This window comes from Struthio camelus, chromosome 4, assembly GCF_040807025.1.
Source record: "Struthio camelus isolate bStrCam1 chromosome 4, bStrCam1.hap1, whole genome shotgun sequence".
Classification (NCBI taxonomy): Eukaryota; Metazoa; Chordata; class Aves; order Struthioniformes; family Struthionidae; genus Struthio; species Struthio camelus.
In genome coordinates, this window is record NC_090945.1 from 22,201,388 (window position 1) to 22,228,159 (window position 26,772).

General features: G+C 43.3%; 1 protein-coding gene across 8 annotated transcripts in view; it reads left to right on the top strand.

The window, feature by feature from the left end:
• The window catches only part of LOC104138034 (N-deacetylase and N-sulfotransferase 4), a 165,469-nt gene extending 141,579 nt beyond the window's left edge, over positions 1-23,890 (top strand). For 3 of the 8 annotated variants that reach the window (XM_068941750.1, XM_068941755.1, XM_068941753.1), the window contains exons 10-16: positions 1,382-1,478; positions 3,345-3,468; positions 5,362-5,536; positions 7,129-7,299; positions 9,363-9,472; positions 15,549-15,651; positions 15,970-22,254. In XM_068941750.1, coding sequence (XP_068797851.1) covers positions 1,382-1,478; positions 3,345-3,468; positions 5,362-5,536; positions 7,129-7,299; positions 9,363-9,472; positions 15,549-15,651; positions 15,970-16,089 — 900 coding nt within the window. In that variant the 3' untranslated portion in view covers positions 16,090-22,254. Of the gene's footprint in view, positions 1-1,381; positions 1,479-3,344; positions 3,469-5,361; positions 5,537-7,128; positions 7,300-9,362; positions 9,473-15,548; positions 15,652-15,969 lie in introns of all 8 variants that reach the window. The other 5 variants (XM_068941756.1, XM_068941757.1, XM_068941754.1 and 2 more) reach the window with 4 other exon arrangements.
• The last annotated feature ends 2,882 nt before the right edge of the window (positions 23,891-26,772 follow it).

Genomic DNA, 26,772 nt, shown 5'->3' on the forward strand with positions numbered 1-26,772 from the left:
TAAATTTTCTTCACGGACAACTGCTTTTGTCTAGAAAGGGACAAGCTTCCACTTAGCCAATATCAGGGGCATTAAAAGCATCCATTTGCCATTTATGTGAGAGAAAGCTTCCCTCCCCTGCCCTCCTGTCTGTAGTTTCCTTGATGCGTCCCAGCGTATTAACGAACCTTGCCGCACAGGCCAGGCGATGCCTACAGACAGCAGGTAGCCAGAGCTCTCGCAAGATAAGCAACGCGGCCTCAAAATATGATGTGCCACGTTGCGCTTTTAGCTAGGCAGGCGTAAATCCAGAGTGACACTGCAGAGATCCATGCAGTTATTTCAGGCTTACACTGCTAAAATGGAGCGGAAATTTTCCCTATTATTTTTGGCCTAGATGCAAACAAAGTATGAATCCATAATATTTCCATTGAGTGTAGTGGAGCTGCAGTGATTCACATTGGTTAATGATTTTCTCCATTATATTTTGTTAAGTTTATTCACTGGAAAACTCTCTTCTATTACCAGCCTATAGTATGCAAAAGCAGGATCCATATGATATCTGCCTTAAAGAATAGTCAGTCCTAACCTTTTCTGTGGGGCTTTTTGTTCACACATTTTTATTTTGTATTTATAGGTAGTAGAAAGATAAGGGGATGAATAATATTTCACATTTCTTTTTTGTCCTTCCTTTTGGATTCTTATGTAAATAAAATCGGCACTAAGCGCTATGTATCTGAAACCATTTTGTCGCCTAAGAAAGTAATGCCTTGAAGCTATTCAAAGAGAGGTTTCCATTTTAACCTCAAATGAAAGCTTGATTAAATCAATGTTTTAATCTTTTTCTCCTTTTCTTTTCTTTTTTCTTTTTAATGACTGAGCTTAATCCTCAGTCCGGCAAAACCACGATATACACATTCAGTTTCAGTCAAAGGGACCACGTACGCGTGCACACACGCACACCCCACTAAGTGCCTATGGTTAAGCATATGCCTGAGGACTCTGAGCTGATGAAGAGAGCCGGGCTAACATAGAGGAAGAATTGCAGTGGTCTCACAGGGTCTGGATTTTGACACTGATCCTCCTCAGATGTGCCCAGCTGTGTAGCTTCACTGACTTCCCTGGGACCCCTCTAAGGATCAGCCCTGAAAGGTGCCAAGCAGTTTGGTCCCTGTGTACCTAAGCGCTCCGGTACGTGCCAAAATGCAAGTGCGTCCATGGAGCCGTACCAGAGCGCTCAATATCTGTCGAGAATGAACTCGTAAGAGGAAATCTGGGATCTTCCTACTTAGCATAAGGCTCTGGCATCAGTGCATAACGTTTGGATCCTGCAATGACTGGCGCGCGTGTGATGCATTTAGGATTTCCCTGGCATGAGCAACTGTCTGTTTTTCCTCTTCAGAACCCATGCGACGATAAAAGACACAGGGACATTTGGTCCAGAGATAAAACTTGTGACCATCTACCCAAATTTCTCGTCATAGGACCCCAGAAAACAGGTAGGAAATAATGGATTTGTAAGCCTCGGCATGCTGGTAGCAAGCCCCCAGTCCTGTACCTGTGTGTTTGTCTCCTGCACGCTGAAGCCAGCTCCTGGCTCTAGCGATAAGGCATTCCCAGTGCCTATGGGGGATTGACTCCTGCACTGCCAGCAGACAGGGACAACTGCTCCTATAGTGAAAAGGCTTTCACCTTCCAGTACCGCCCGCCATTGGGTTACTGTCACAATTCTTCGAGCAGAAAAGCACCAAAACTTCACAGCCGTCTCTGTTCTAATGGATATGATTTTTCTTTCTGGGTGGGGACCAGTTATTTTGGTGGGACATTTGGCTGACTTCTTTTCAGGAAGAAGAGTTAGCTCAGTGCTTTAGAGAGACTCCCTCTTGCAGTGAGATTCCACTGTTTCTACTGCCATGCTAGATGTTATTGTGAAAACAGGCTGAAGTTGCCCTCAGGCTCATCCCTATTTAAAGGGGAGATTTAAGCAGTATGAAGCAGTATAGGCTTTGTGCTGACAGTCTTCCCAGGGTTGGATTTCACTGACAGTAAAGGTGCAGAATTCCCTGCACCACAGGGCAAACAGTGCGATTAGAAACACTGGAAGCCAAATGCAGGCAGTTCACAGCATTTGTGTACACCTATTTAAGGGATAATTTTGCACTGATTACTTTCTCGGCACCGAAGGGTGGCTGTGGATGAGAATAACAAACAGAGTTAAACCGCTTCACTGGTGGTTTCTGTTAGGCTATTTTTTCACTTGCAGAGCCAGTAGGCACAGGCTTTGGGGAGCAAAAGCCGAACAGGGGTGTACAACAGCCAGGTAGGGGTACTGGTACGTGGCAGCTCCATACACCCACTCTCACGGTGGAGTTTAGTCCCCCAGAGATAAGAGCACACACCAGAAAGCAATGCAAGCATTCACTGTTAAAAAATGTGCTGTCAGGACACCCTAAGTAAAGTTTGTTATTTGTATTCTTTGACAAATCATCTCAACGTCATTTGAGACCCTAATTGACAATAAACTTACTTACCACTTTACAGGCCTCTTTGGGGGGTCTCAGGACATTATTTAAATCAAGCCACATACTCCCACTCCCAAGGTAGCTATTACTGTTACTGACATACTACAGAAAGTGGATGCTGAGGCAGGAAAATAAATGACTAATCCAAGATTATATAGAAATTCAATGACAGTGACAAAGAGACAGGAGTTCTTGATTCATGGTCCAGTGATATTTTGCATAGCATAAAAATCACTAAAGAGCAATTTTAAAGACACATTCTCCTGAAATTTCATTTAACATCATATATCAGTTCAGTTGTTTTTATCAAGGAAATAAAAACGAAAATTTTTGTTATTGGGATTTTAAAGTGTACTTATTACAGGTTTCTTGGCATTGAAATACACAATGTCACTTGAGAGAGCTTTACCCCCAGGAAAAATAAAGAGAGAACAAAAGCGCAGGTCTGGGAGCAACAGAAGCATACTCCCACACAGGGTACGTCTGAAAAGTTTTGGGCAACAAAAAGTTCAGAAAGAAGCATGTTCTGGCCAAATTCCATCGCTGGATAACGATGCAGTCAAGCGAGCAGTATCAGCAGCAGCAACGTCACGGTTGCATCAGCGAGCAGAATTCAGAGTTTTGAAATGGGCAAAGTTTAATGAGCACAGAGGAGGTCCCCGCACGCTCCCGGCTCCTGAAAACGCCGTGAGCTTACGCAGCAACAGGCAATTTTCTTATAAAAGATGATGTCTCTAATTTCCCAGTATGTCTCAGTGTGCATTGATTCAGAAAGACTTGCTTAAATGAGTAAAGTCAAAGTTATTTTCTGTTTCCTAGCGGCATCTCTTTTTGTTGTTGCAGGAACAACGGCACTTTATTTATTTCTTCTGATGCATCCTTCCATCATCAGTAATCTCCCTAGCCCAAAAACTTTTGAAGAAGTTCAGTTCTTCAATGGAAACAACTATCACAAAGGAATTGACTGGTAAGAAGAATAACAAAAAAGAAGTCTTCATTATTAATATATGCTAAATCACAATGGAGCAATTACAGAAGTATGTATGACAGCTACATAATTACTGGATGAATTTGTTATGCTTGGCATTATCAGAGAGAATGGGAAAATAACTCAGAACAATGGGACTTTTAATCAAGTCCTTAATTTTATTTAGATACTACCGTTTTTGTATTTTTAGCAAATTAATACAACAGCAAGCTCAGTTATGATGTCTGTCTTCATGCAGAATAAAATCTGTGTCTTTTCATAACTGTATCAATTTCAAAAGGGATGAATTATACTCTTTTTTCCTGAAATGGGGCTTTTCAGGAAGTAAGATTCTGCTCTTCATGAGAAAAAAACCTCTCCGTAAAGAATTTCAGCTGGTACTCCTATTACAATTTTTAAACATTGTTTTCACTGTTTTTGCTGTATTTTGTAAGGCTTTTGTTTCCCCAGGGAACAGCTGTTCTCATCCTTGTGTTAAAATTGAGATATAAGACAAACATCACATCGTACAGGAAAAGATTAGTCTCCTTGGACTGGTCTCACTGCCCATGCGTGGAGCGTGTCCCGACCACAGGAAACTAACTGCCAAAAGCAGGCTATCACTGCAACTGCAAGATCAGCTTCTAGGTTCAAAGTGTCACGAAAAATAAAGAGAAAGAAATGCCTAGCATCTGTTTTTCATGCAGCATAAAGGAAGAGCTCTCGGTCCAACACGAACTGTGATTCTGGGTGTTAGCACACTTCTTATCCCGGGCTCCCTGCTGGCTCAGTCTGTGCGCTCTCTGCTTATTGCTGAGATCTGTCAGTTTTTGGGAATACTGCGAGACCGGAAGGTGTACATCTAATTCAAGTGCATGGTAACCCTAGATTGGGATCCCCAGTCTGCATTTTGGGTATACTTAAGGAGTATATATATATATGTACAGGTGTACTACATAGGAGGAAGAAGCAGGAGGAAGGAGCAGAGGTGCTGGAGCCCCAGGGTGCTGGGGGCACGGCTGGAGCATTTACACTGCCTTTCTCCCATGAATAGCTCTGCGAGAGAGTGAGTTTTTCGCTGTGGCCTTTCCCTCTTTCAAGGCAGAAGACGTCTCTTCTGCAGCCGTTTTTACAAGAGGTAGAGGAAGAGACAGCCCTCTCTGAGACCTCTGCTGCCACATTTCACTCAGCTTGGCCCGTGGGTTTGAACACTGGTAGGATCGTGTGTGCAGAGAGAGACCACACATACTTTGTTTCCGCAGAAAAGTATACAAAAACAACTGGCCACAATAAAACTGGAATTTCCTGGAGTTCCCAGCAAAACTCAGGGGACCAAAAAGCCGCCTCCAAAGCAGTTTCACATTTTGCTTCGTTTAAATTCTTAAACCTTTCAACTGAGCGTCCCATTTTACTTATTGTTACTCTCAACGAATTATAAATGAGAAAGACCATTCAAAGCTAAAATCTGAAAACTCTCATTCTGAAAATATCTAAAAGACAAGATTTGTCAGTTCCAAAATGTAACATTTTGAAATGTTAAAACTAAATGGTTGACATCTGGGAGCTTTCCTCATTTTTCCTGCAGCTAAAACTGCACTCCCTCCAAACTGGTGAGAAGACTTCCCTCTGCCGCTGACCTTGTTAGCAAAAATTCCATCCCTCAGAAAAGAAAACCTAGTTACCTGACTTCATGGCGGCATCAGCTATTACCAGCACCATCGAAATGCCAAGATCTGTTCCTCCTATTCCAGTTTTGGAGTGAGCTGAGAAAGTTATTTTTGCTTCTTAAGAATTGCCTCTGAAAATTCACCTTTCCCTGGAGAAAACACATGGATTTTTCCCCCTCCCCCTTTTTTTGCATTGCTAATTGTAATTGTTTTTTTCCTCTCCCAGGTACATGAGTTTCTTCCCCACTCCCTCCAACACCACCACCGACTTGCTCTTTGAGAAAAGCGCCAACTATTTCCATTCGGAGGAAGCTCCTAGACGAGCTGCTTCCCTCATCCCCAAGGCCAAGATCATCACCATCCTCATCGACCCATCCGATCGGGCGTACTCCTGGTATCAGGTACGGGCCTTGCCTTCGAGAAATGGGCAGTGAAATCAACAGCAGGGAACGATGACCAACACCAGTGGGCATTTGTGCCCTTGAGCAGGAAGGGGATTTATTGCAAAGCATTTGCACTCTTTCGACGTCGAATGGATGCTGAATTGCAGCTCCTGCAGTTGCATCAGTGTCATAAATGATGGAATTTCCTAGCGCATAGCTGCCACAAGCTGTGAACAAGCAGTTTAATCTCAATTACAGTTGGCACTACATGGAGGGAAAGCAGTGCTCCTCACCCAGAGAGATGCTGGAGGGAATAAGAGCGTGGCCTAGTCAGAAAATCTGAGCTCTTTTTTCTGACTGAGAATCTGATACGTCATCCAGATCTTGAGCTTCAAAGGAACAAACCCTGAGCAATATTCAGGGTACCAGTGTAAACGATATCTTTTCAAGTTTCTGAGGTGTTTAAAAAAAGACGGGTCTGAAGAGTAATGATTTTTTTTTTCTCCCTGGGAACAGAAGAAAGCCTGCTGGTTTTCCTAGGAAACTCTAGGATACTCCTTCTTGTCTCATACTGAGTCCACACCTTTCCAGAAGAAAGCCGATGAACTTGTTGTTTTGAGAGGCATCGAAGCATGCATGCCAAATGTGGTGTAGTTATACCAAAAAAAAAAAAAAGAAAGAGTAAAAACAGTGTTAAAATAGAGACAAATGAAAAATGTTACATCGGGCATAAGGAACATCATTTCTGAAATTATTACTACGGGTTCTGCGAGGAATAAAGTTTGGTTTAGGGCTGCAACTTGCACCCTTTTTAATATCACATTTCCACCTTTCCAGATGACGGTGCAAGATGCAAAGCGCTAAAAAATTGTGTCTACTTTGGCAGAATTTGCCTCCTCCTCCCTCAGCAGCGGCAGCTCTCCTTACGGCAGTGCTGGTAGGGCCCTTGTCTGAAGCGGGGGGCCTTGTCCTGCTTCCTGGTCTCCCCTGCTCTTACTGCCCGAAGCGGCGTTGGGGGAGCCGTGGGCTTGTTCTGTGGCTGCAGCTGTGCTGCTTGTGCAAGCGCTGCCTTCCAGCCCCGTCCCGCGCTGCCGGTCAGCGTCTGCAAACCTCTGCCAAGTGACAGCGCTGTTTGCGGGAATGCAGCTGATTAAACATTGCTGGAAACCGAGTTTATGTATAATTTTCAAACAGACTCCCTCGATTTTCCAAACAGCTATCGGAGCGCCTGGACAAAGCGTCCTCTCCGTACGAGAAATGGTTATGTGTATTAAAACTAGCAGTGATCATCCAACGTGATACACGTAGCATGCCCACGTAACCTGACCTAGCGGTTCCTGCACGAAGCTCGCAGAGGGCCAGAACGGGGGAGCCACGGCCCCCTCACCTCTCGGCAGGTTGCGACCAGGCGTCCAAATTAAGCACAGCCTGATCGCTTCTGCTGAAGAGGGGAGATACAGGGCTTGTCTGAAAGGAGGTCCTTATGAGATATATTTTTGCTCTTCATGGGAGTTAGCTGTACCACAGCGATTCGCTTGTTCCCTTTTTTTCTCTTTGACTATGGCTTAATCTTCTGGGCCACTGTGACGTGTGTCCTTATCTTCCGTTAGCATCAACGATCCCACGAGGACCCCGCTGCCTTGAAATTCAACTTTTATGAAGTGATTACGTCAGGCCACTGGGCGCCCTCCGAGATAAGGACTCTCCAGAAGAGATGTCTGACCCCCGGCTGGTATGCTATCCATATCGAAAGGTGGCTAACTCACTATCCTGCTTCACAGGTAATTCCCAACCTGGCATCTCACCACACGCATCGACTCAGGAAATCCTAAAATGAATACAGCCTTATCGTCAGAGGTGATGGGCTATTTCCCAGTGGAACTCTTAGCTGTTAGAAAATGCAGATTTGTCAAAGATCAGAGGGGTTGTCGGGAGCGTGCTGCTTTTTCTGTCTTCTGAGGAAAAAGATGCAGCAAGAAAACATTATGAACTGTGGCCACCTGGGCTTGATCCAGGGCTTTTTGGCCTCCCTTCCAGGATTAACCAAGGCAGTCAAGGCTTCTAGGTCCCCCGAAATGAGCAGCTGCAGCATGAGACATTGTGGGAAGGTTTGACAAATTCATTTAGAAAATGCCAAGCCTTTTTCTGAAAGAAATTTCATTCCTCCTCCCACTCATTCCCTTTCATAGCAAATTTCACATTTGTTCAATCCTGATACAGAATTAGCCTTTCTCAGTATTAGAGCAGGAATCCCTCCTTTTCCCCCTTCTGATGTTTTATCGAATTGTCTTTTAGAATATTTTCCATAAAAAAATTACATAAAAACGTAGACGTAGAGAACATTCCTGTTACTATACTATGTTTATTTCCAGATATAAAGCTAAAGCAAATGCTTTAGTGATGCAAAACATATGCAAAGGCAGTCTTGTGTATGTGGTCCATAGTCCAGATTATACCTCTGCCTATTGTAAGAGAAAGGTGTAAAAGGGATATTTAATGAACAAAGCCATATCTCCTGAGATTGCTTATTTAGTCAAGGACCAGGAAAAACAAAAGGAAGTACAAGCTCTGTCTTTTGCAGTCCTCAGTTTTCTTTTTGTACAGTCTCAGCTGTACTACAGAAGGGAGAAGCAGGTCAATCCAATTCCCAATAAAAAGGGAAAAGAATCAGTTGGTCATTTACTTTCTTCTTTCATCTCTGGCCCTTCTACTCTTTCAAAAATAGGAAACTAGCCGTCCCTTCAAGCAGCTGGGCGTGCAGGAGGGCTTTGGGGACGGGGTACGTCCTCTCGCCAGAGCCGCGTTCCCCACTCACTGCACCATGGGCACCACCTGGCCCCAGGAATTTCAGACCAAGCCAAGGGTGCTGAGCACCAAGAGCCCGGTTACCTGGGCTCCTGGTCTGCCTTTACCCCGGGCCTGCTGCCACGCTTCGTGAAGATTTCTCTCTTGCTCCTGCAGCAGCAAACAGCGAACACAGCCCTCTTATTACTCATGCAGGTGCACATTGACATATTTCTTGTAAGCTTGGTCACCACTCATGTTTCATAGTTGTAGTGATTAATTTTACAAGATACACAACAAAAGGCACTCATTCTTACAGAGAGTGCACTCACGGTGCTTACTAATGCACGCTCAGTAATGTGCATTCACTCAGCCTGTGCGCTCAAAAACTTAATAATTCATAATAAGCCTTCACAATAAATATAAAAGACATCCCTCCAGAAGAGCTATTATTAGTAATACTTTTCAGTACTCCAGTAAGCTTTTGATACATACACTTAGCATTTGCTTGTGGAAGTCTATGTACCTTTACATCACATCGCTCTCTAATTAAAAACAAACAACCAAAAAAGACCCCTTTGCTAACAATTTTGCAAGTTTATGCAGTCGATAGGCTGGCGGTAATTCTCAGATAAATTACCTTTCTATTACTTCTGAACATTTAATTCTAAGACAGGTATGAGCTTTCTATTATTGTTCTTATTTCATACCATGTGTCTTATGAACACGTTGTAAACCTGGGCAGTGTTTTATATTTCTTGCCTTATCTCTTTTTCTCAGAATTCTCTGACTCAGGTTTAGCTTATGAGATTTGAACTCTTCTGCTTGAGCAATGTACGCACAAAGAATTACAAGTGCCTACCTATACAGATTCAACATATCACAAGTACAACAGTAAATCTGAGAAGAAGTTGAGTCACAGGATTGTTATAAAACTGTACAAAATGACATGTTAATTTAAATCCATGTTGTCACTAGTACGGTCACAAGAGGGAAATAATGTCATTCCTTCATTAATCTTAGTCCTTTTTCTAAATGAATAGCATATTTATCCCTACAGTTGCTAATTATTGATGGACAGCAGCTAAGAAGTGACCCAGCTACTGTGATGGATGAAGTGCAGAAGTTTCTTGGCGTCTCTCCTCATTACAATTACTCTGAAGCTCTAACGTGAGTCTATGCCTTTATTATCTGCCCTATGAGATCACCCTGTACATCCCCTCCTCCCAAGAACAGTGAACAAACCAAAAAAAAAAAAACCCACACATTACAAGAATGACAATTTTGCAATGCTAAGCAATACAAAGTTTTGGGGAGGAGGTTTAAGTCCTGTCTTCCCTTACCTTGCATGCATATAATATGTTGCAGTGTTCAACTGTATGAAAGCATACTATTTCCACATGCAAATTCTATGTCACACAACAAATGGAACAAATGACTCCTCAGTATTTTGTGTTAGGCTCACTGCTGCCTATTTTGGCCTTGGGTTTACTGACTGTGATTGGTGCTCATGGTGTCCTCTAAAAATATAATGAATTTCCCTTTTCACTGGCTTTTATATTTTCTAAATACTTCATAAATCTAAATTTTTTTTTTCTGAATTCCCATCTTTCCAGGCAAAGAACCAGGGCCCAGATTCACGTAAAAAATGTCCGCTAAATCTGATCGTTCAGTTTGAGATCCCCAAGACCTGGTTTCTCAGGGTTCTTGGTATTGCTCGCATAACTGTACTGATTAACATTTAGGTCCAGTTGATTTGAACTGCACATGTGAGGGCTGAGCTCACATCTGCATATCAGAGCGTAGAACCTTATGATAGTCTCCAGAAGCTGAAGACCACTTAAGGTCAGGTGTGAAAAGTTCGGGTTACATGTTTTTGCTGCATGAGTGTGGCAGTCTAGTGGGATTCATCTGCTTGCAAGGTTCCTCTGTTGGTTTGCTTTTAACATGGACAAAATACATCATTCCGTGACTACATAATTACATTTGATAAGCATTTGAGCCAGCGTTGCTGACTTTTCACCCAGTAGCAGTCAGACACATGGCATGGAAGATTTTAGTCCGTACACCAAAAGTCTGGTGAAATTATCAGCCGCTATTAGCAGATCCCTGAACTGGAAGTGCCGGGATCAAGCACGGCGCCTGGGGCACGGGGTGGAAGCTCCTGTTTGCCTCGGCGGCACTAGGTGCTCAGCCTGCGCAGCCCGGCTCGGCGCGGCCGGGGCGTCTGGGCTGAAGCTGTAAGTGCTCTGCGGCAGCCCGATGCAAGGCAAGGCCCCCTGGACTGCGTGAAAGCCTTTCGGCTGACTTGCCGTGGCCTTTGGTTCAGACCTAGCACAGGTGGCTGTGATGAGCTCGGATCGTGTTTCTGACCCTCCTCACCGAGAGGATAAGGCTTTCCCCATGAAAGGGGATTACTGGCCTGTGCGGCACCCGCTCGTTGACATTTGTCAGTCCCCTGCAGGAAGCCAGACTCTCTGCAGAGGCGGCAGCGGGCTGAACTTATCTTTCCCCTTCTAGTCCAGCAGAAAATCGCAAGGCGCTTTTGCACTGAGCCTCTCCATGTGGGGAACGTTATTTCATCACGGACAAAAGCGCTGCGCTGGGAGAGCCCCGGCACATCCGTGGGCTGAGGAGTCCTGCGCCGCGGGGGAGGTTTGTCAAAGCCAGTGTGCAAGCGCAGGGTGGGAGCTGCGGGAGCCGGGCTGCCTCCCGGGCTCCGCCAGCGGGGCCTGGCACAGCGCTCCCCGTCCGCTGCGCAGGAGGTGGAAAGTCAAAAAGCCTGGGCCTTACCTTCCCCACAGACAAGATATTTCCCTGGCAGCAGGAAAACTACGGGGAAATGAGACTGCAGAGTTTCCACCCACGTGCCTTTCCTCCTTTGGGAGGCTTATAGCTATTTATGCAACAGGTGTAAACTGCGAATTGTTTCAGTGTTTGCCGCTCTTTAAGTCTTAAGAAGGTTGCTTTGCCAAAATCTTTCTCTAGAGGAAACATTTCGGGTTTCAGAATGTAATTTTTTAAGTCATTGGTTTCTAAAGTAGACAAAATGCAGGAGGCGTTTCAGTACACAGCCAAACTACTGATGTTTGAACAACTGCTGTTGCACATTTTCAGTGCCTTCTGCTCTGCTTTTCAATAGTCACACGCACATATATATGTATCTTCCTTTGTGTAACTAAATTAAAGTCAGTGGAGTCACACCCCAGGAAAAATCTATCAGATTTATTTGGACAGGAAAAATGGGTTGTAAACACTTCTGTAAAATTATGCAGTCACTGTTTAGAGACACTGAGAATGCAAATGTGTTGTGGAAGCGCATAGGTTTGCATGGATTCAGGAGGGAAGAGGAAAACGCACTAAACGATGTAGTGGCTTCATGTTAGGACTGTCAAAATAAAAAAAGATTGCGTAGCATTGTTCCTAGTCATTACTGTCTAAAGCTCTATAGCACACATTTTTAAAGCTGTCACAGTGCAGCCTAAGGAGCCAGGCCTGCGAACACCAGTGAGCAACAAGTTCATCATCCTGAGTGATCACATGAACGTCTCATGGGACAGTAAAGTTAACCCAGGCCCAAGGAAGGTGCTGACCGGAGCACTGCCTCCTTTTGAAGCCACGAAAGAGAGCCGAGGGGAGACGGAGGCAGTGCTGGGGCATCCGGAGAGAAGCGACCATCACGCCGGGTTAGTAGGAAGCGTGCCTAGCAGCAGCTGAAGATGGGAGCCACAGCATCATTTCTTATACACACCGCTAAATAGGACGCGTGCTTTTTATTAGAGTAGGAAAAAAACAAGGAGAAAAAATCAGCCAATATTATAAGGCTTTTACACATAATGCCGTTTATAAAACCACGTTATGATCCTCAGATAAAAGTCTTAGGAGAGGGAAACGGGCTAGTGGTGTTCATGAAGTTCACGCTCCAGCACTGAAGGGATGTTTCCCCTCTCTCCCCTACCCACTCGTTGTCACAAAGTGTGACTGAGGGCTTACATTGTTTAAGTATCTGAGCCTAAGGAACAAAAACCTAGAACAGTTGGGACTAAATTTATCAAAGCACTTTCCTTTTGATGAACTGATGGCCCCAGTGACTGCTAGGAAGATGTATTTAATGCGTGGTATCCTCAGATGACTCACAGTCCATGGCAGCATGAACTGCTGGTTCCCGCCTTCCTTTATTTTCCTCAGCAGACAGCAGGCAGAAAGGGAGCCAGGCGGTCGTGGTCACTGAGTCAAGGGAGAGCTCGCCCAAAAAAATGAGCTACAGGTACGGCAGTAAAATCGTATCCTGGCAGTCCTGAGCTGCTGGTTTTTGGCAGGGAGAGCCAAGGCAGATCTGATCTAACCTGTCTAGGGCCTTTCATCGCACTCTTAATGAGAATGGATGTGATCCAGGAACTGCCATGTCCAGGTCTCCTGCCAAACCCTGTTCCCCTGGAGGAAAGCAGAGCCAGGCTTTGGCAAAGGGAAAAGTGGCCCCGAGAGCCAACCGCTGCCTCCGTCCGGTGCAGCCCATCACACCCAGCTCTGCTCGCAGAGGGAGCTCCAGGCGCAGCGACCACCCTTTGCTTTACAGCGGAGAGGATGTCCGTGGCATTTTTCGTTTTCCCTCAAATGAACAACAGGAGGGAAACAAAAAGACGGGTAGCGACAGGATTAGGCAAGCGTGCTTAAGTAAATGTTTTCTCTTGGAGTGCTGCAAAGTTTCACCAGAGAACAGGGAAAATGTTCTCCTGGTGGAACTGCTTGAGTCTTTTCCACAGAGATGCCTGCGGCCGCCTGCGACCAAGGGAATATCAGCTGCCAGGGGACTGGTGGATTGCTAAGCGCCAGAGCCAAAAGAGCAGCAAAACCGATCTCTTAACGATTGCTAAATGCAGGGCAAAACTCTCAGTTTTTTGCATGAAGGAGTACAGCTGAAAACTAAGCTTGTTGCAACCCGGGATTTGACCTGGGCAGTCTACATTTCAGAGCTCTTCTTCACTGTCAAGCATGGAGTTGCAGCAGGGCCGTTACGAGCCTGTCCAGACCACCTTTGCTGCCACCTGGCTCGCTAACAGTTTGCCCCACTTGGGTGTAAGTCGGGCTGTGCCCGGCGTGCCGGCTCTCGGGGGGGCTCGGAGCCAGCAACGCCGAGGAGCACTTCCAAGGCACAGAGGAGATGATCCCTGCCACAGACCTGGCGAGAGCGAGCCCTTGCCAGCAGCAGCTTTCATTCTGGAAGAGGGCTCCTGTCTGCATTTGGGTCCAAACAGGTCTCAGAAATGTCCTGTATACCCTTACAGATGCGTTCCTCACCTATAACAGGCTTGCCCAGTAACGTAGAGGAAGTCTTACTTTCTGTGTAACTCAGCTCCCCATACGTGCTTTGTGATGATGGTATTGCCCTGCCTTGTGAGTAGGTAGTGAACTATTGCTCATACCAAGTAAGGAAGGCCAAGGAAGTTGCTTGCATTGGCCAGGGGGAGGAGAACATAACTGGGACGGGAGGAATGGTTTCTGCTGACTGCTTTAAAAAACCTTTAACCGTAAGGCTAACACTATTTTTAAATATTTTAAGTATTTCCATTGCGCTGAGTTGTGTTTTCAGAAGTCCTAAGACTTCTGTAATACTGAGCACAATTGATTGAGCTCAGCCTGAGTTGTCTTACATTCTTTTCCCCCATCCGAATTTGCACATTCTCTTAATAATGTTCAATATACTCATTCTGAGGCAGAAATATTGTTTGGGGCATAGTTTCTCAGCTTTCCCTTTGCACAGCCTGCTGTATTGCTTCTTCTCCTGGGAAATTAGTGCAAGCCAGCTGAAGTACTTGGCTATGCAATAAGCAGATTGAAAGGCCAAAGTAGAAATGAGTCGACCATGAATATATCCATTTAATAATGATTATTTTATTTTTAATTGATACACCTACTGGGACAATTTAGGAAACAAGGGTTAGGCCTGCAACGATAGGCTGGGCATGAAAACGTGAGGAAGGTTCACCCTTCCCCAGAAATTAGTTCACATAGGTATAGCAGCAAATTGCAGGTGCACCGGTGTCATATAGATAGACCCAGGGCAAAAAGTGGTCTGCAACTAATTAACTCTATGTTCCAGCCAATTATACTTCATCCTTTTCAAACATCTGCTAAACAGATTTTTGCAGTTTTTGCAAAAATGCAAACCTTTTCAATGCTTTATGCATGCTGTAAGTCCCATAGCAATAAATTCAAAATTTAACACTTCATGTTGTTCATTCCTTAGTGAGTATGGGTTTTAATGCCTTAATCTAAAATTCCTATATCTTTGTATATTGTATATTTCACGATAAAATTGTATATTTCTGCTAGGATTGCTTAGACACTGTTTATGCTATAATGCCTTCTTTGGAATGAAAATGAGATTTAGATCTAGGGATGTGGAGCAATCAGCTTCTCAGGTGCAGTTAGCTTATCAACAAACAACCAGAAGTTCTTTCAGAGGACCTAAATACTGCTTATTTCACTCAAAAATCAACATAAAACACTTCAGCATTATGTTTCTCATAGTTCCATAGTCGCACAATAATAACACACTTTTCTATATACGTATACTTAAGGCTTGAATCTTTGTCTGTTGAAGTCAGCAGAGAAATCAGCTTGTACTTTTGAACCTCTCTCATATTAACAGTACAGACTTGCAGTAATACCATCTTCTATTGGCCATATGGAGAACTTTCCTTAAGCACAGCCTATATTCTTGAGACTGCGGTGCGTGTAAGTCCACGAAAATAGCTGGTTAGTAATTTTCCGAGAAAATGTTCATCCTTCGAGTGTCAGTGTATCAAAACCTAAACATGTAGCAGGGGTGCGTGGAGCAGTTTGACAAGGATTAAATCCCTGATCAAAAGCAGACAACAAAATATGAATGGCAGTCTGGAACGGAGCCGTGTAAGATCCTGGAGACTGAGGTTCAGGACCTTGACCAGCATCAGAGAGAGAACACTTGAAACTTGGTGTCCTATATCCTGGACTAGTACAATAAGGAAGTAGCTGGCATAGGTAAAGACCATGCAAAAAACACGTTGCCTGGAGTCCTTCCCAAGGTGGAAAATATTATATCCCCAAAGATTTCGTAGGAGAGGCAGGCTTTTTCCCTCTCAGTTCTCAGTATCTCAGTTATCTAGAGACGTGTGTGTGGCAAAAATTGTTGGCTAACCCTCTGTTTTAGTAGCTTGGAGATTCTTCCATAGTTAGACCTTTCTTAAAATATAATCCTTTATAGGTTTGACCCTCAAAAAGGCTTTTGGTGCCAGTTACTGGAAGGAGGGAAAACAAAGTGCCTGGGAAAAAGCAAAGGTCGAAAATACCCACCAATGGATCAAGAGGTAAAAGTTTTCCAGAGATTTAAGTTAAATGTGCTGAGTACAGGAATGTTGAACGCTGTATTTGACTCTTGAAGTAAACACATTTATTTTTATGTTCACTAGCTTGATATTTTTTAAACTAGAAGCTTTTAACGAGCTTTGAATGATACAAGATTAATTACCCTTTAAAACAGCCTCTCTGTAGGAGCAGTGCCCAGCTTCTAGGTGGTAAGAGGGGGCAGGCTGGTTTCTCATAGCAATCTGATACAAGCAGATGCCAAAGTCTAGTGTGAGCTGGCTTTGACTGACTGACTGTTTTTATTTTTTCACCCCTCTCAGTCTCGAGCTTTTCTGTCAAGCTACTACCGAGACCACAACGTGGAACTGTCCAAACTGCTGCACAGACTGGGACAGCCCCTGCCATCGTGGCTGAGACAGGAGCTACAGAAAGTGAGATAGCAGTGACCTTCAGAGGACCAAAGTCTCTAAGGACAATTTCCTTCACCATAAAACCCCTTGCTTCTCCGACTCACTTGTGATTGTCAGTAAAGGACCTCATGAATAACACTCTTTCTATTAAAAAAAAACACAAAAGAATAAAAAAAAAAGCCCTAAAACTGTTTATATGCACGCGCTGACAGTTATTAGCATCAACCCCTTTTGTCAGCTTCCAGGAAATAATACAGAGCTACGTGGCGTTATTCTTTATCCAGACTGGGATTTGTGCATAGTCTAGTCCCTCTGTTTACCAGAAAGTACCAGAAACTGTGTGTAGGACTGATAGACTTCAGTGTGTATGACAAATTACAGTCTGTCAGGACACAAGCAAAGGATGGGAAGATCTCTCCTCGGATTATGAGGTCGGTCATTAGTTTGGTTTTTTTTCCTGTTTGTTTTTGCAGGTGTTCCCCCTAGCCCTGCAAGGTGAGAAGTCGGGCACTTATCCATTTGATAGGGGGACATTCAGCACTTTGCAATCGGGGTCCCTAATTATTATAATGTATGTAATGGTAATTTATTATCATTGCTTTCTTCAAAGAATTAACAGTCTGAGGCAGGCTAAATTCTTGCCTTACCTGCCTCCCTGGAATTCCTGGAAAAACTGATGTGGAGACTGTTCTCTTTCTTCTGTCCCTTTTTTTCCTTCACAACAAGTTGTGTGCTGGTTTCTTGGAGCTGGGTGGGCAGCTGAGGTGAAATGCAGTAAGGTGGCTCTCCTTCTAGCTCCCCAGGCTCCCAGGGAAACCCATTGACGGTTATTTTCACTTGGCTACTTTGCCACCTCAATAGTGTTTTTTGCTGGATTCCTGCAGCACCCGTGGCAGAGCTTTGAGAGGTGAAGTCATATTAAATAGTTTGTCATAACGCCTTGGGAGTCATTACGATATTTTATCAAAACTGTTACCAAAAAAAAAATCTAAGCAGGTCTTTAGAGCAGTACTGACAATAATGTTGATGCTTTTGTCTCTGTCCTGAAAGCAGCGTTTTCACTCTGAAGCCCTCAAAAGAAGAGATTGGGTTAGTCTTGATCTTGGTCTTAGAGCCATTTCAGAATAAACTTTTAAAAGACTTTAATGGCCAAAGGCATTTGTTAAAGTTTTGAAGAACCTACAGCCTACTGAAGAACTCTCTTTCTATAGACTTTAACGGAGTTGAATAGACAAGCATATCTCCTATAAATCACGTACACATATGATGTGTATATTTTTATGCCTGTACATCTACAGACTGTATATCTAGTTCAGACATACACTTAGGTTTATATATCTGCTTTATGTGCCCATAGGTAAATGAAAAGTATTGATTACCAAAAATATGATACTATGAATTGCGCTTTCTTTTCAGATCTGTGTGGGCAGGGTTGACAAAGCTGGGCAGAAATTCACTGGGAAAATTAAGCCGGGTGAACAAAATCAATTTATGCACTTTAGTCTTGCAACACTTTTTCTCAGGAGAACGAAAGCAGACAAAGCTTTTCTACACGCTCTTTACGCAGCACAAGCTTGAGTAAATTTCAGTTTGCCAAGTTCCCTGTCCTAGTTCCTAGTCACAAACCATTTTAGGCGGTGTAAAGGTTTTGAGCTTCCCCGCTCTGTGAATTTGAGCCTTACATCTTACCTCAGGAGACGGAAAGAGATGTTGAAATTGCACCATAAATTCTGACTACTCGGAACTTTTTCTTGGGGCAGCACAGAGTAGTGTACATCATGGGCTGTGACGTTAAAGGACACTTGAATGACTTAATTCAGGCTTCAACGCCACTTATACGTGCAGCTGTCTATCTTAGCCTTTCCGGCATTATCAGCTCCTAAATCATGAGGCTGTCCACCAAGATCATGATACCAGCTTGAAAATTATGAGTCTGAGTCACCCCTGCAGAGGAACCTGTGCCAGTTTCTGACTTTGACTTTTCCCACGCTGTGGGAAAGCCTGGGTGTGCATCTGTTTAAGAGAAGCGTGCACGTGACTCCATTCCCTTGTCTTTTTGTGGCTAGATCACTTAAAGATTTATTACTCTGCTGCAACTTCTAAGTTAACTTGATTTGGCCTTTTAGCAAAGACAGGTTTATGCTTTTAAATCTAGGTCAGTCCTGTGTCTGATCATACAAACAGAAAAAGAAAAAAAGCACATACGTGGGAAAATACAGCCCTTCTTCCCAGAGATACACTGGTGCTGCCTGGCTTGTCACACCTCCGCCTGGAGTGTCCCCTCACACTGCCTGCCTGCCTGCCACGGTGTTTTCTTTCACCCAGCCCTCACTGCTTCCCCAGTCCCTCCGGGTAACCTGTCCGCTGCTCTGCCAAATGCGAATGATCCCTTCCCACTTAGGGCCCGGTACTGCCCCTCCTGGCCCCATATAAATAGCCCACAGAGAAGAGGTGGCGGGGGGTGCAACCAGTACCGAGTCCCTGCTCTTCTCATCCTCCAGCTCTCACGTCTTCTGCATGACCAAGTCGTAGATAGGGAAGGGAAAGGCGCAAGTACAAATATCTGTGCTGCCAAGCTGCTCCTCCCAGCCGCTGCGGTAGCAGCTGAGGAGCGCAGCGTGCACGCTGCTGCCCGTGCTGCATGGCTGTCTCCTGCCGGCATCTGGCTTTGCAGCCCCGCAGCCACTGGTTACACACTTTAAAGCCAAAGCCACGGGGTCAGCCAGCCTGGCTTAGTCGTGATCCCGAAACCCTGTGAGATGTTAATGAACTGTAAATCACGCTTAGGAAACAAAAGCAAATTAGAAAGATTAGTAGGCATACACAAGGAAGTATGAAGGAGCATCAGAAAGACAGTGTTGCCCAATTTCATGTTCTCCTGTAAATATTGTAATGGGATTCATCTCACTTAAGTGAGACATCTGCCTCTGAACTGTGTATTTAGACTTTATTTTATAGCTGATGGAGAGAAATAGCACTTGTAAGGCACAATTCATCTCATCCTAAAGTAGACTTTTTAAACGAGTGGGATTATTCTTGCTTTTGTTTCTCTCTTGATTGTAGAAGGATGCTAGACAACTAGTTCAGAGGTAGAGCTCGATTGTAGGAGTCCAAAATTAGGCGAGCTAAAATGGAGCCCTGGGATTTTATCTCACAGCTACGCTGCTGAGGATGAGAGGGGACTGGCAGGGCCTAAGAGAAGAGCATGATTTTGTTTTGTTTTCTTAAAGCAATTTTCTAGTTTTTATCATGCGGGGGGTGCAGGGAGAACTTCAGAAGGAACTAGGACAATCTAAACGCCAACTAAAAGGAATCTCGTGTATAATTTTTGAAAAATGTTTTGAAGTAGGTTACTTTGCTGAGACCTAACTCAAACTCTTTTAACTTCTAGCACTGATAATGCCAAAGAAGACCAGACAGATGAGAGTTTTGGATAAGTAGGGGTTGGTTGGAGAAAATATCCAAATAAACCATTTGATGAAATTGTGGCTGCTAAAATGCATCAAAAGTAACTCATCCTTAATTAAAAGATGTCTTCATAACTTTTGATTAAAAGCTAAAGAAACATGAAATCAGTTTCAGGGAAATCATTTTCTCAAGGAAATGAGGCAAATGCCATAAAATCTGGCAAATCCTTTCTTTGATTTAGAAAAAAGAATGAAGTCTTTTCAACTCTAATTTCTGTAATAGCATTATGTCCTTAAAAGACAGTGGAGAGTTTTTGTAGCTCATTGCTATTTTTTAAGTTTGAATGGGCATCACTTTCCCAGGAGATCTTGTGTTCCATTGAAAACTGACATTTGAAGTGACTTCATTATGTGTCATATAAAGATGAAATAACAGTATTTCAAAGTTTCATTCCTTCCACTTCTAATAGGATCCATCAACACAGACTCTCTCCAGAGCAGCATATTACAGAGGAGCCTTTGTGAACCAGTTGTAAACGATCTCGATTTCTTTCATGCCGCTGATATCCCTGACCATGTAATTGTTGGGATTCTTAAAGACCAACAAAACAAATGCAATAAAAATAAAACATTTATTCATGGCAAGGGAGCTGTAGCTGTGAAAGATAATGGTGGGCCTTCTTTCCTATTCATAAGCTAGAGGATTCATCTCTACAATACTTCCGTGTGGAGAAGGCTGTAAATCAATAGAGTTTTACATAGTGAAGGCCTGGAGGGCTGCAGCTGCAGCTTGCTGCCGTTCTCCTGGAAATACTTATTCCTGTGTAGGTTTGAAATAGTACTGTCACAGTACAGACCTGGCCTACGGCCCGCTGAGACCAGTGGGGATCTTCCTATTAATTTCAGCAGCCCCTGACTGGACTCCAAGGAGTTGGTTTCATAAAGCACAATTCATAAGGTTCAAATTTCACATAGCCATACCCCTACTGGAAATCCATCACTAGTTTGTTTTCTGTTCCTGAGTTGCCTTTGGTTCTTTCCCTCTCTCCTGGTAGCTGCAATGCCATGGTCAGAGCTGCTGTGGGCACAGGTTCACCGTGGTCACTTGTGAATAGTCCCCCCCACCTCAAACCCTTCATGGGTCTGCACCAGCTTTGATCTCAGCTTGTTGCACGGATTTGTATCTGCTCCATTTTCCTGTATCACTGACTATAGGAAATAGGATATAGTATGGGCCGACACGAGTGTCAGGGTTGATGGCAGCAGTTTTGCTGATTAAAGTAGGACATCCGCACTCAGAAAGCTAAGCTCATATAACCGAGGTTGTCTTTGAGTGAGAAGCAATCAGAATGGAATCTGAAAACTTCTAAATTATGTATTGACCTCTCAAGGTCTAAAATAAAGTTGCCAGATTAACTGCTTATAGATGTTTTTTAATAAAACAAATTTTCTCTCTGATATGGAATCAGACTGCCAAGTGTCCCCAAAACAAATTAAAGTTACAGATTTATAAATTCTTGGGGGAGGAAAATGTTGCGTAATGAAAGCACTGGTGGGTCTAGACTTTCTGATGTGATAATAAGGCAGTGGGGACATGCCCTGAATACAAAACAAAGCCTGACTCTTTTCCGTCTTACTACCCCCTCCTCCACCTCCTTCTTCCTTGTGTTAAATTTTGAGCCACCACAGCGCATCTGCAAAGTGCACAGCTGGCAGCCTATTAGGCTGAGGAACGTTGTCCATCTACAGAATTATCAGCAGAGAATAAATTGGGTGCAAGGCGTCTGTTCCACCTAAGCTGGGCCACCTTAAAGTTAGTCATGAAGTCCAACCCAGTCATCTAGTTTCCATCAGTAGCAAAGGATGTTTATAATATGTTTTAAGCTGATTTATAACAGGTGTATAAGCATGTGACAGCTGTGTAGAACAGGTATAACGTAGGTATATATAAATCAGCCGAGACTAAGTGTCTAACTTTATTCTAGTTAAGAAAGATTAAGATCACCATTAGTGCCGGAGAAGCTCTGTTTGCACATGTCATTTAGCTTTGCCGTTTTGTCTCTGAGATTATAGTGCCCTCTATTTCTTACCAGTGCACATCTCTTTCACAAAGAGCTGACTTCTCACACAACTGCCTAACTGAGTTTATCCTCACCAGTATCAGGGCATGAAACTTAGCTTTAAGAATTAGTATGTCCATCTTCATTAGCTCACACATCTCTGTATAAATCTACCAAGACTTACTACTTGGGAGATAGTTTTCTTAAGCATATGTTACCAGAATAGGAATTTCCCCATAAGAAAAAATTTCTTATGTTGTCTTTATTTTCTCTTTTTTCCTTCCAGTTCATCCTTTTAGTGCGACTGCAAAGGTGTGGACCTGGCTATGGATTCGATTTTTCCATCACTGGCCTATCTAGAAAAGCTACCAAAAATAAATAAGGATTTTCAAGCAACACAGATTCTGAAGTGTTAAATGTTCCAGTGAGTGGGTAACTTTTATAAGACTTAGTATCATTTCTGTAGTATCTCAAAACAAAAAATAGCCTCTTGATAGACCTGAGACATGGGGAAAACTTAACTGTCTTGCCCAAGCTTTTTTTTTTCCTGTGCAACGACAGCAAATGCAGTTGAGCAAATACTTGGTGTTCAAGAAAAAAGAATCAAAATAAATTTTGATCACTCCAAGTACTTTTGTTGGGGGGTGGTGAGGGAGGTCAAAGTCTGTATTTGCTGAAATTGTTTTAAATAATTGATGTGCATACACCTTATTATTGGTTCTTCTCCTTTCCGCAGAATAAACACTTCTGATGGTGTATCATACAGAGAGCTTTTCTTGTTTCCTCACATTCTCTCCCTCTCATTTCCTGAGTCCAAAACTGCTCCTCGGTAACCTCTGCCGCGTATTTCAAGTCGTGTCCTGGCTCAGCGTCTGCTGCCTCGGCAGCTCTTCTACGCTCTCAGCCGACGCGTCGGGATTTACAGCGCCTGCCGCGTGAGAACCGCGAGCGTCACTGACCCCGTCCTCTGCCTCGTGCCTGGTCCTCCAGCTCCCGGGCAGGGGACATTAATTCGGGCAAGTCTCTGCCCCTTCCCTGTTTGTTACACAGCGTAACGCAGGGCCAGGGGCCTGACTGGCAGAAGTCTCCAATGCGCAGACCGCACCACCCAGTGAGAGGTGTGGAGCGCGCCAGATACAATAGCCCGACGCAGGTTCACTCTCTAGTTATCGCACCGGGTTTCTTCTCTGCTCTGTTTGCAGAACCTTAAAATCCTCTGCTGTTTCAGGAGTCTTAAAAGGGCCTGATTTCAGCTCAGGCAAACTGCCTTGAAGGCATTTCAAACGGTGCGCTCCAAATTACCAGATAGTGACTTTTTCCCCCTAAAATATCTTAATGCTTCTTCTCTTCTTTATTATAAAATATTCATTTGCTTTACAGACTGTAAAAATTGCTACAGAGTAGCAAATTATGCCTCGCTAGGGCTTTTATAGTTAGGCAAATTAGAAATGACATTATAGACATCTTAATACCAGTTTTGGCTTCTTTCCAGGTCTGCTTGATGCTTTCAGACAAGGCAGACGTGCTAGGTACAGTTTTCAAAATATTTAAGACTATAAGTCTCTTTTTCAAAAACGACTTGTAGGTCCGAAGAAACCAAAAAGCTATTGGCTTTCTGTGATAATTATTTGTTATTAACTGAGTCAGGCAGTTACATACTTTTAAAGGCCATCACAGACATTTGCCTGTCTGCTGCTTTGGTTCCCAAATGCCCTTATAAATCTAAATGAAGAGATTAAAGAAAAAATACAACCAGCATTTCCTGTCACTCACAGATTCCAGTCCTTTCTTGGCCATCTCTCTTTTTTTCTTCATATTCCCTAGATGAGAAAGGAACACGTGGAAATCGTGGCTGAAAACTGTCAATAAACCTCACTAACCCTTAGATTTTTACCTAGAACAGAAATCTTTCCAGGCTTAGTTGGGTTTCCGGCCTGAGTCTTATTTAGTAAAAGCACAGAAGAGTTCTTCTGTACATTTATGATTTCTATTAAATTCATTAAGGTTTCTTTTCAGTTTTAGTTCCAGGAGTCAGTCTATTCCCTCCCCCAAAAATAGAAACATAGAAGCACTGAATTTTAAGTTCTGAGTTCATTCTTTTGTGAAAAGGGCTCTTACTATACATAACCCTTAAGAGGAGAGGAAGACCACCTTTTTGCGTGTGTAAATATCCAAATGTCAGTTAGAAATTGATTTATAGAATTACAGATATGAATTCTAAATGTAATTTATACTCAAATTTATTTTGATGAAGAATTAAAAATTGCCTAGGGAGAACAGATTGGTATTTGCATTTCAGTCAGCTGCAGCTGTTAGCTGGTGAAAAAAACCGTGTAAAATATCTAAATAAACCCGTTATCTTCCACTTTTGGTTAACTAAGCCATTTGTCCGGATACAGCTCAGTCTCATCCAACATGGGCTAATTTTATACTATTCCTGTTTCTCCAGCATAGGAATGTGACTTGTTAATACACAAATCTGTTTTGCTCCCAGAAGGTCAGCTAGCTTTATGAGCTGGTAGTTGGAATTATCCTACTTTTTTTTCAAAGGTTATTTTCAGCCAGAGGAAGGTCAGCAGCGGGTGGAGTGGGATTCCTTAATCTGTCTAATTTGTGATTCCATAAAATGCTATGGGTGTTGAAAAAACACACTTTGTAATGTGGAGATAATTGCATGCCATTCAATTGACTTTGTACTTGTTACTTTTCTGACTCTAGTATCTGCTCTGCTGTCTTGCAGGACTTATCTGTAAACCACATTCCCTGTTGGGTACTTTAACTTCCCTTCACAATCTGATCTGAACTATGAGAAAAAGCTGAATATATGAGAGGATGAGTTCTTATAGAACTGACTGCAAGGAAAGTGTTTACATTTATTTATAAGATTATATTCTTCAATTTTTTGGCCTCCTCGCGTTTGCGTAGGCCAGGGAATCAACTCAGTATTACCCTGTATCCCCTCCAAAGATACACCACTCCCATTAACATCAGTGACAACTAGATATTCTCACGAAGGAGAGAAGGAGAGAATAAACCGACCAATAGAAAATGTTATTTAATGACATTGTAGTTACAGCACATCTTCCTGCAGAGCTTTGTGTAATCACACTAGGTAAGCAAAGAAAAATTGTTCTGCAACGTGAAGTATTTAAAATTTCATAAGCAATCTTGCTTAAAAAAAGCAAAAATCACCTTCCAGTTTCCCCATCATGACCAGAGACTGGAGAAAACCAGAACGCTGGTGTGAAATTCCCCATGCAATACTTAGCCCAGAGAGAAGTTCGGATCTGGATCCAGAGCCAGACTCATTCCTCAGGTTCGTTTCTAGGCAGGGAACATGCCGTCCGGTGTCCTGAGGCATATGTAAAACTGCAGACAGCAAACCCTTGGTTTAAGAAGTCCTACTCTTAGGGCTGAAAACATGTTCAACAGACTATGTCAGCGTTATCAAACGTGCACTCCCCATAAGGTACCCAGAGGTAAACACCACCGGAGCAGCTGCATAATGCTCACGTCTAAATCCATGCACTGAACTTGGTGGATTCCCTTCCGTGAAGAAGGAATTGGGGCCTCTGATCTGCTCTGCAGGAGCAAGGATTGAAAATGAGATTAAAAGCCTACCAAGTCTCCGAGAGTTAAGAGCATAACCATCCACTGCTGTACGAGATTTCTGCAGTGCGAGTGGCAATAAAAATCAATATAAATTGAGCCAAGGGCCTTTTACATGGGAAAATAAAAATATGTGTTGAAATAATTGTAACTAATATTTGTTTGTTATATGGATATACGGTGCTCATGAATTTCAGTTTTAAGGAGAAAATATCCTTAGATGTTCGGTGTTTTCTCTTCCTAAAATGCTGTCTTCCTTGTTATACCGTAGTCTACTTCCACTCTGTTTCTTCCTGCCTATCCACCCTCCTTGAGGCTACCCTTTACCCTCAAAATCTATTATTTTACCTGTAAATTTCAATACGAATTCATTTTTTCTGTTCTAATTGGCACGCTCCTAGCCCTCATAGAGGAAAAATGCAAATTTCCCAGAAGTTAGCATCATCTTTCATTTCATAAATGATACACACTTTAATTGCTTTTAAATGTCCTAGATAATTAAGGCAACCTGAGGGAGGAATGTGCTGGGGCTTTCTTTGATGTTGCTAGCTTTTGTGTTGCTTTTTCTACACTTTTCCCGTAGTTCAGATGCCCGGTATCCATTCAGTGAAGCTACTCAGGTATAAAGCACGACAGAGCTGAATGGTTCCGTGTATAAATCTGCCATCATTAAGTCGGGGGCTGCAGTTAAAATATAAATTGTCGTCTTAAGTGGGAGGAACATTTTTATGGATCCCAGTTCATCCTCAGCAGACCTCGGCTATTTCCAGTAACTGCCACGCAGAACACACTAAAATTTGTCAGCTGCTTGGAAGAGAACTGAGTTGAGCCTGGAGACTTAATTCCCTTCAATCTTCTTAAAAGATATGACCCAATACCTCAAGATAAAAACATTGCCAGCTTAGGAAGATATGGGGAGTCAATCCAAAGCAGCTGCAACATTCAAAATGGACAAGTTTTTAACACTTAGTGGAACGCTAAAACTCATTTTTCCAAAGGTTAGATGCACAGTCAAGAAGCCACCTTTTTCCTTTCCCGCAGCATTAGAAGATTTGGCTGAGGACGAAATACTTCCGGGCTTGCCTGGATCACTGTGGGTAGCTATAGTGTAAGTGCTATAACACAGACCATGTTGTAGTGAGGAGTTTTCTAAAGCCCACTTCACAAGGAGCCTTTTTTTTTTCACATGGGGCAAGCTGAGATAAAGGTCACAATTTTGACAGGTATGTTTTATTCTGGTGACATCCTTCAGCAGTCTTTTGCTCTGACATGAAAAACATCTGTACGCTGGAGAATTTTTATGACCACAGGAGCCTGCTCAGCAGCTGAATATTTTAGTGCAGATCCTAAATCATCATTTCTGTAGTGCTGCAGATTTTTCTCAGCAAGGATCTATATCCTCATCTGCCTCAAGTACTTTTTCCTGAATCTCAGCACATTTCTGTAGTGGAGGCAGCTACTAACAAGGCAACTAAGTGCACTGGCCAGCAAGACATAATGCCTGAAGTGAACGAACCACCTCAACAACTGGTGTAAAATCCCATTTCTGTGAAGCGTTGGATGCGCAGTCGATGATGCATCAGCGGAGATACGAGTTCAGCTTTCACAACAGGGCTGCCCTAAGCGCCAAGAAGGCA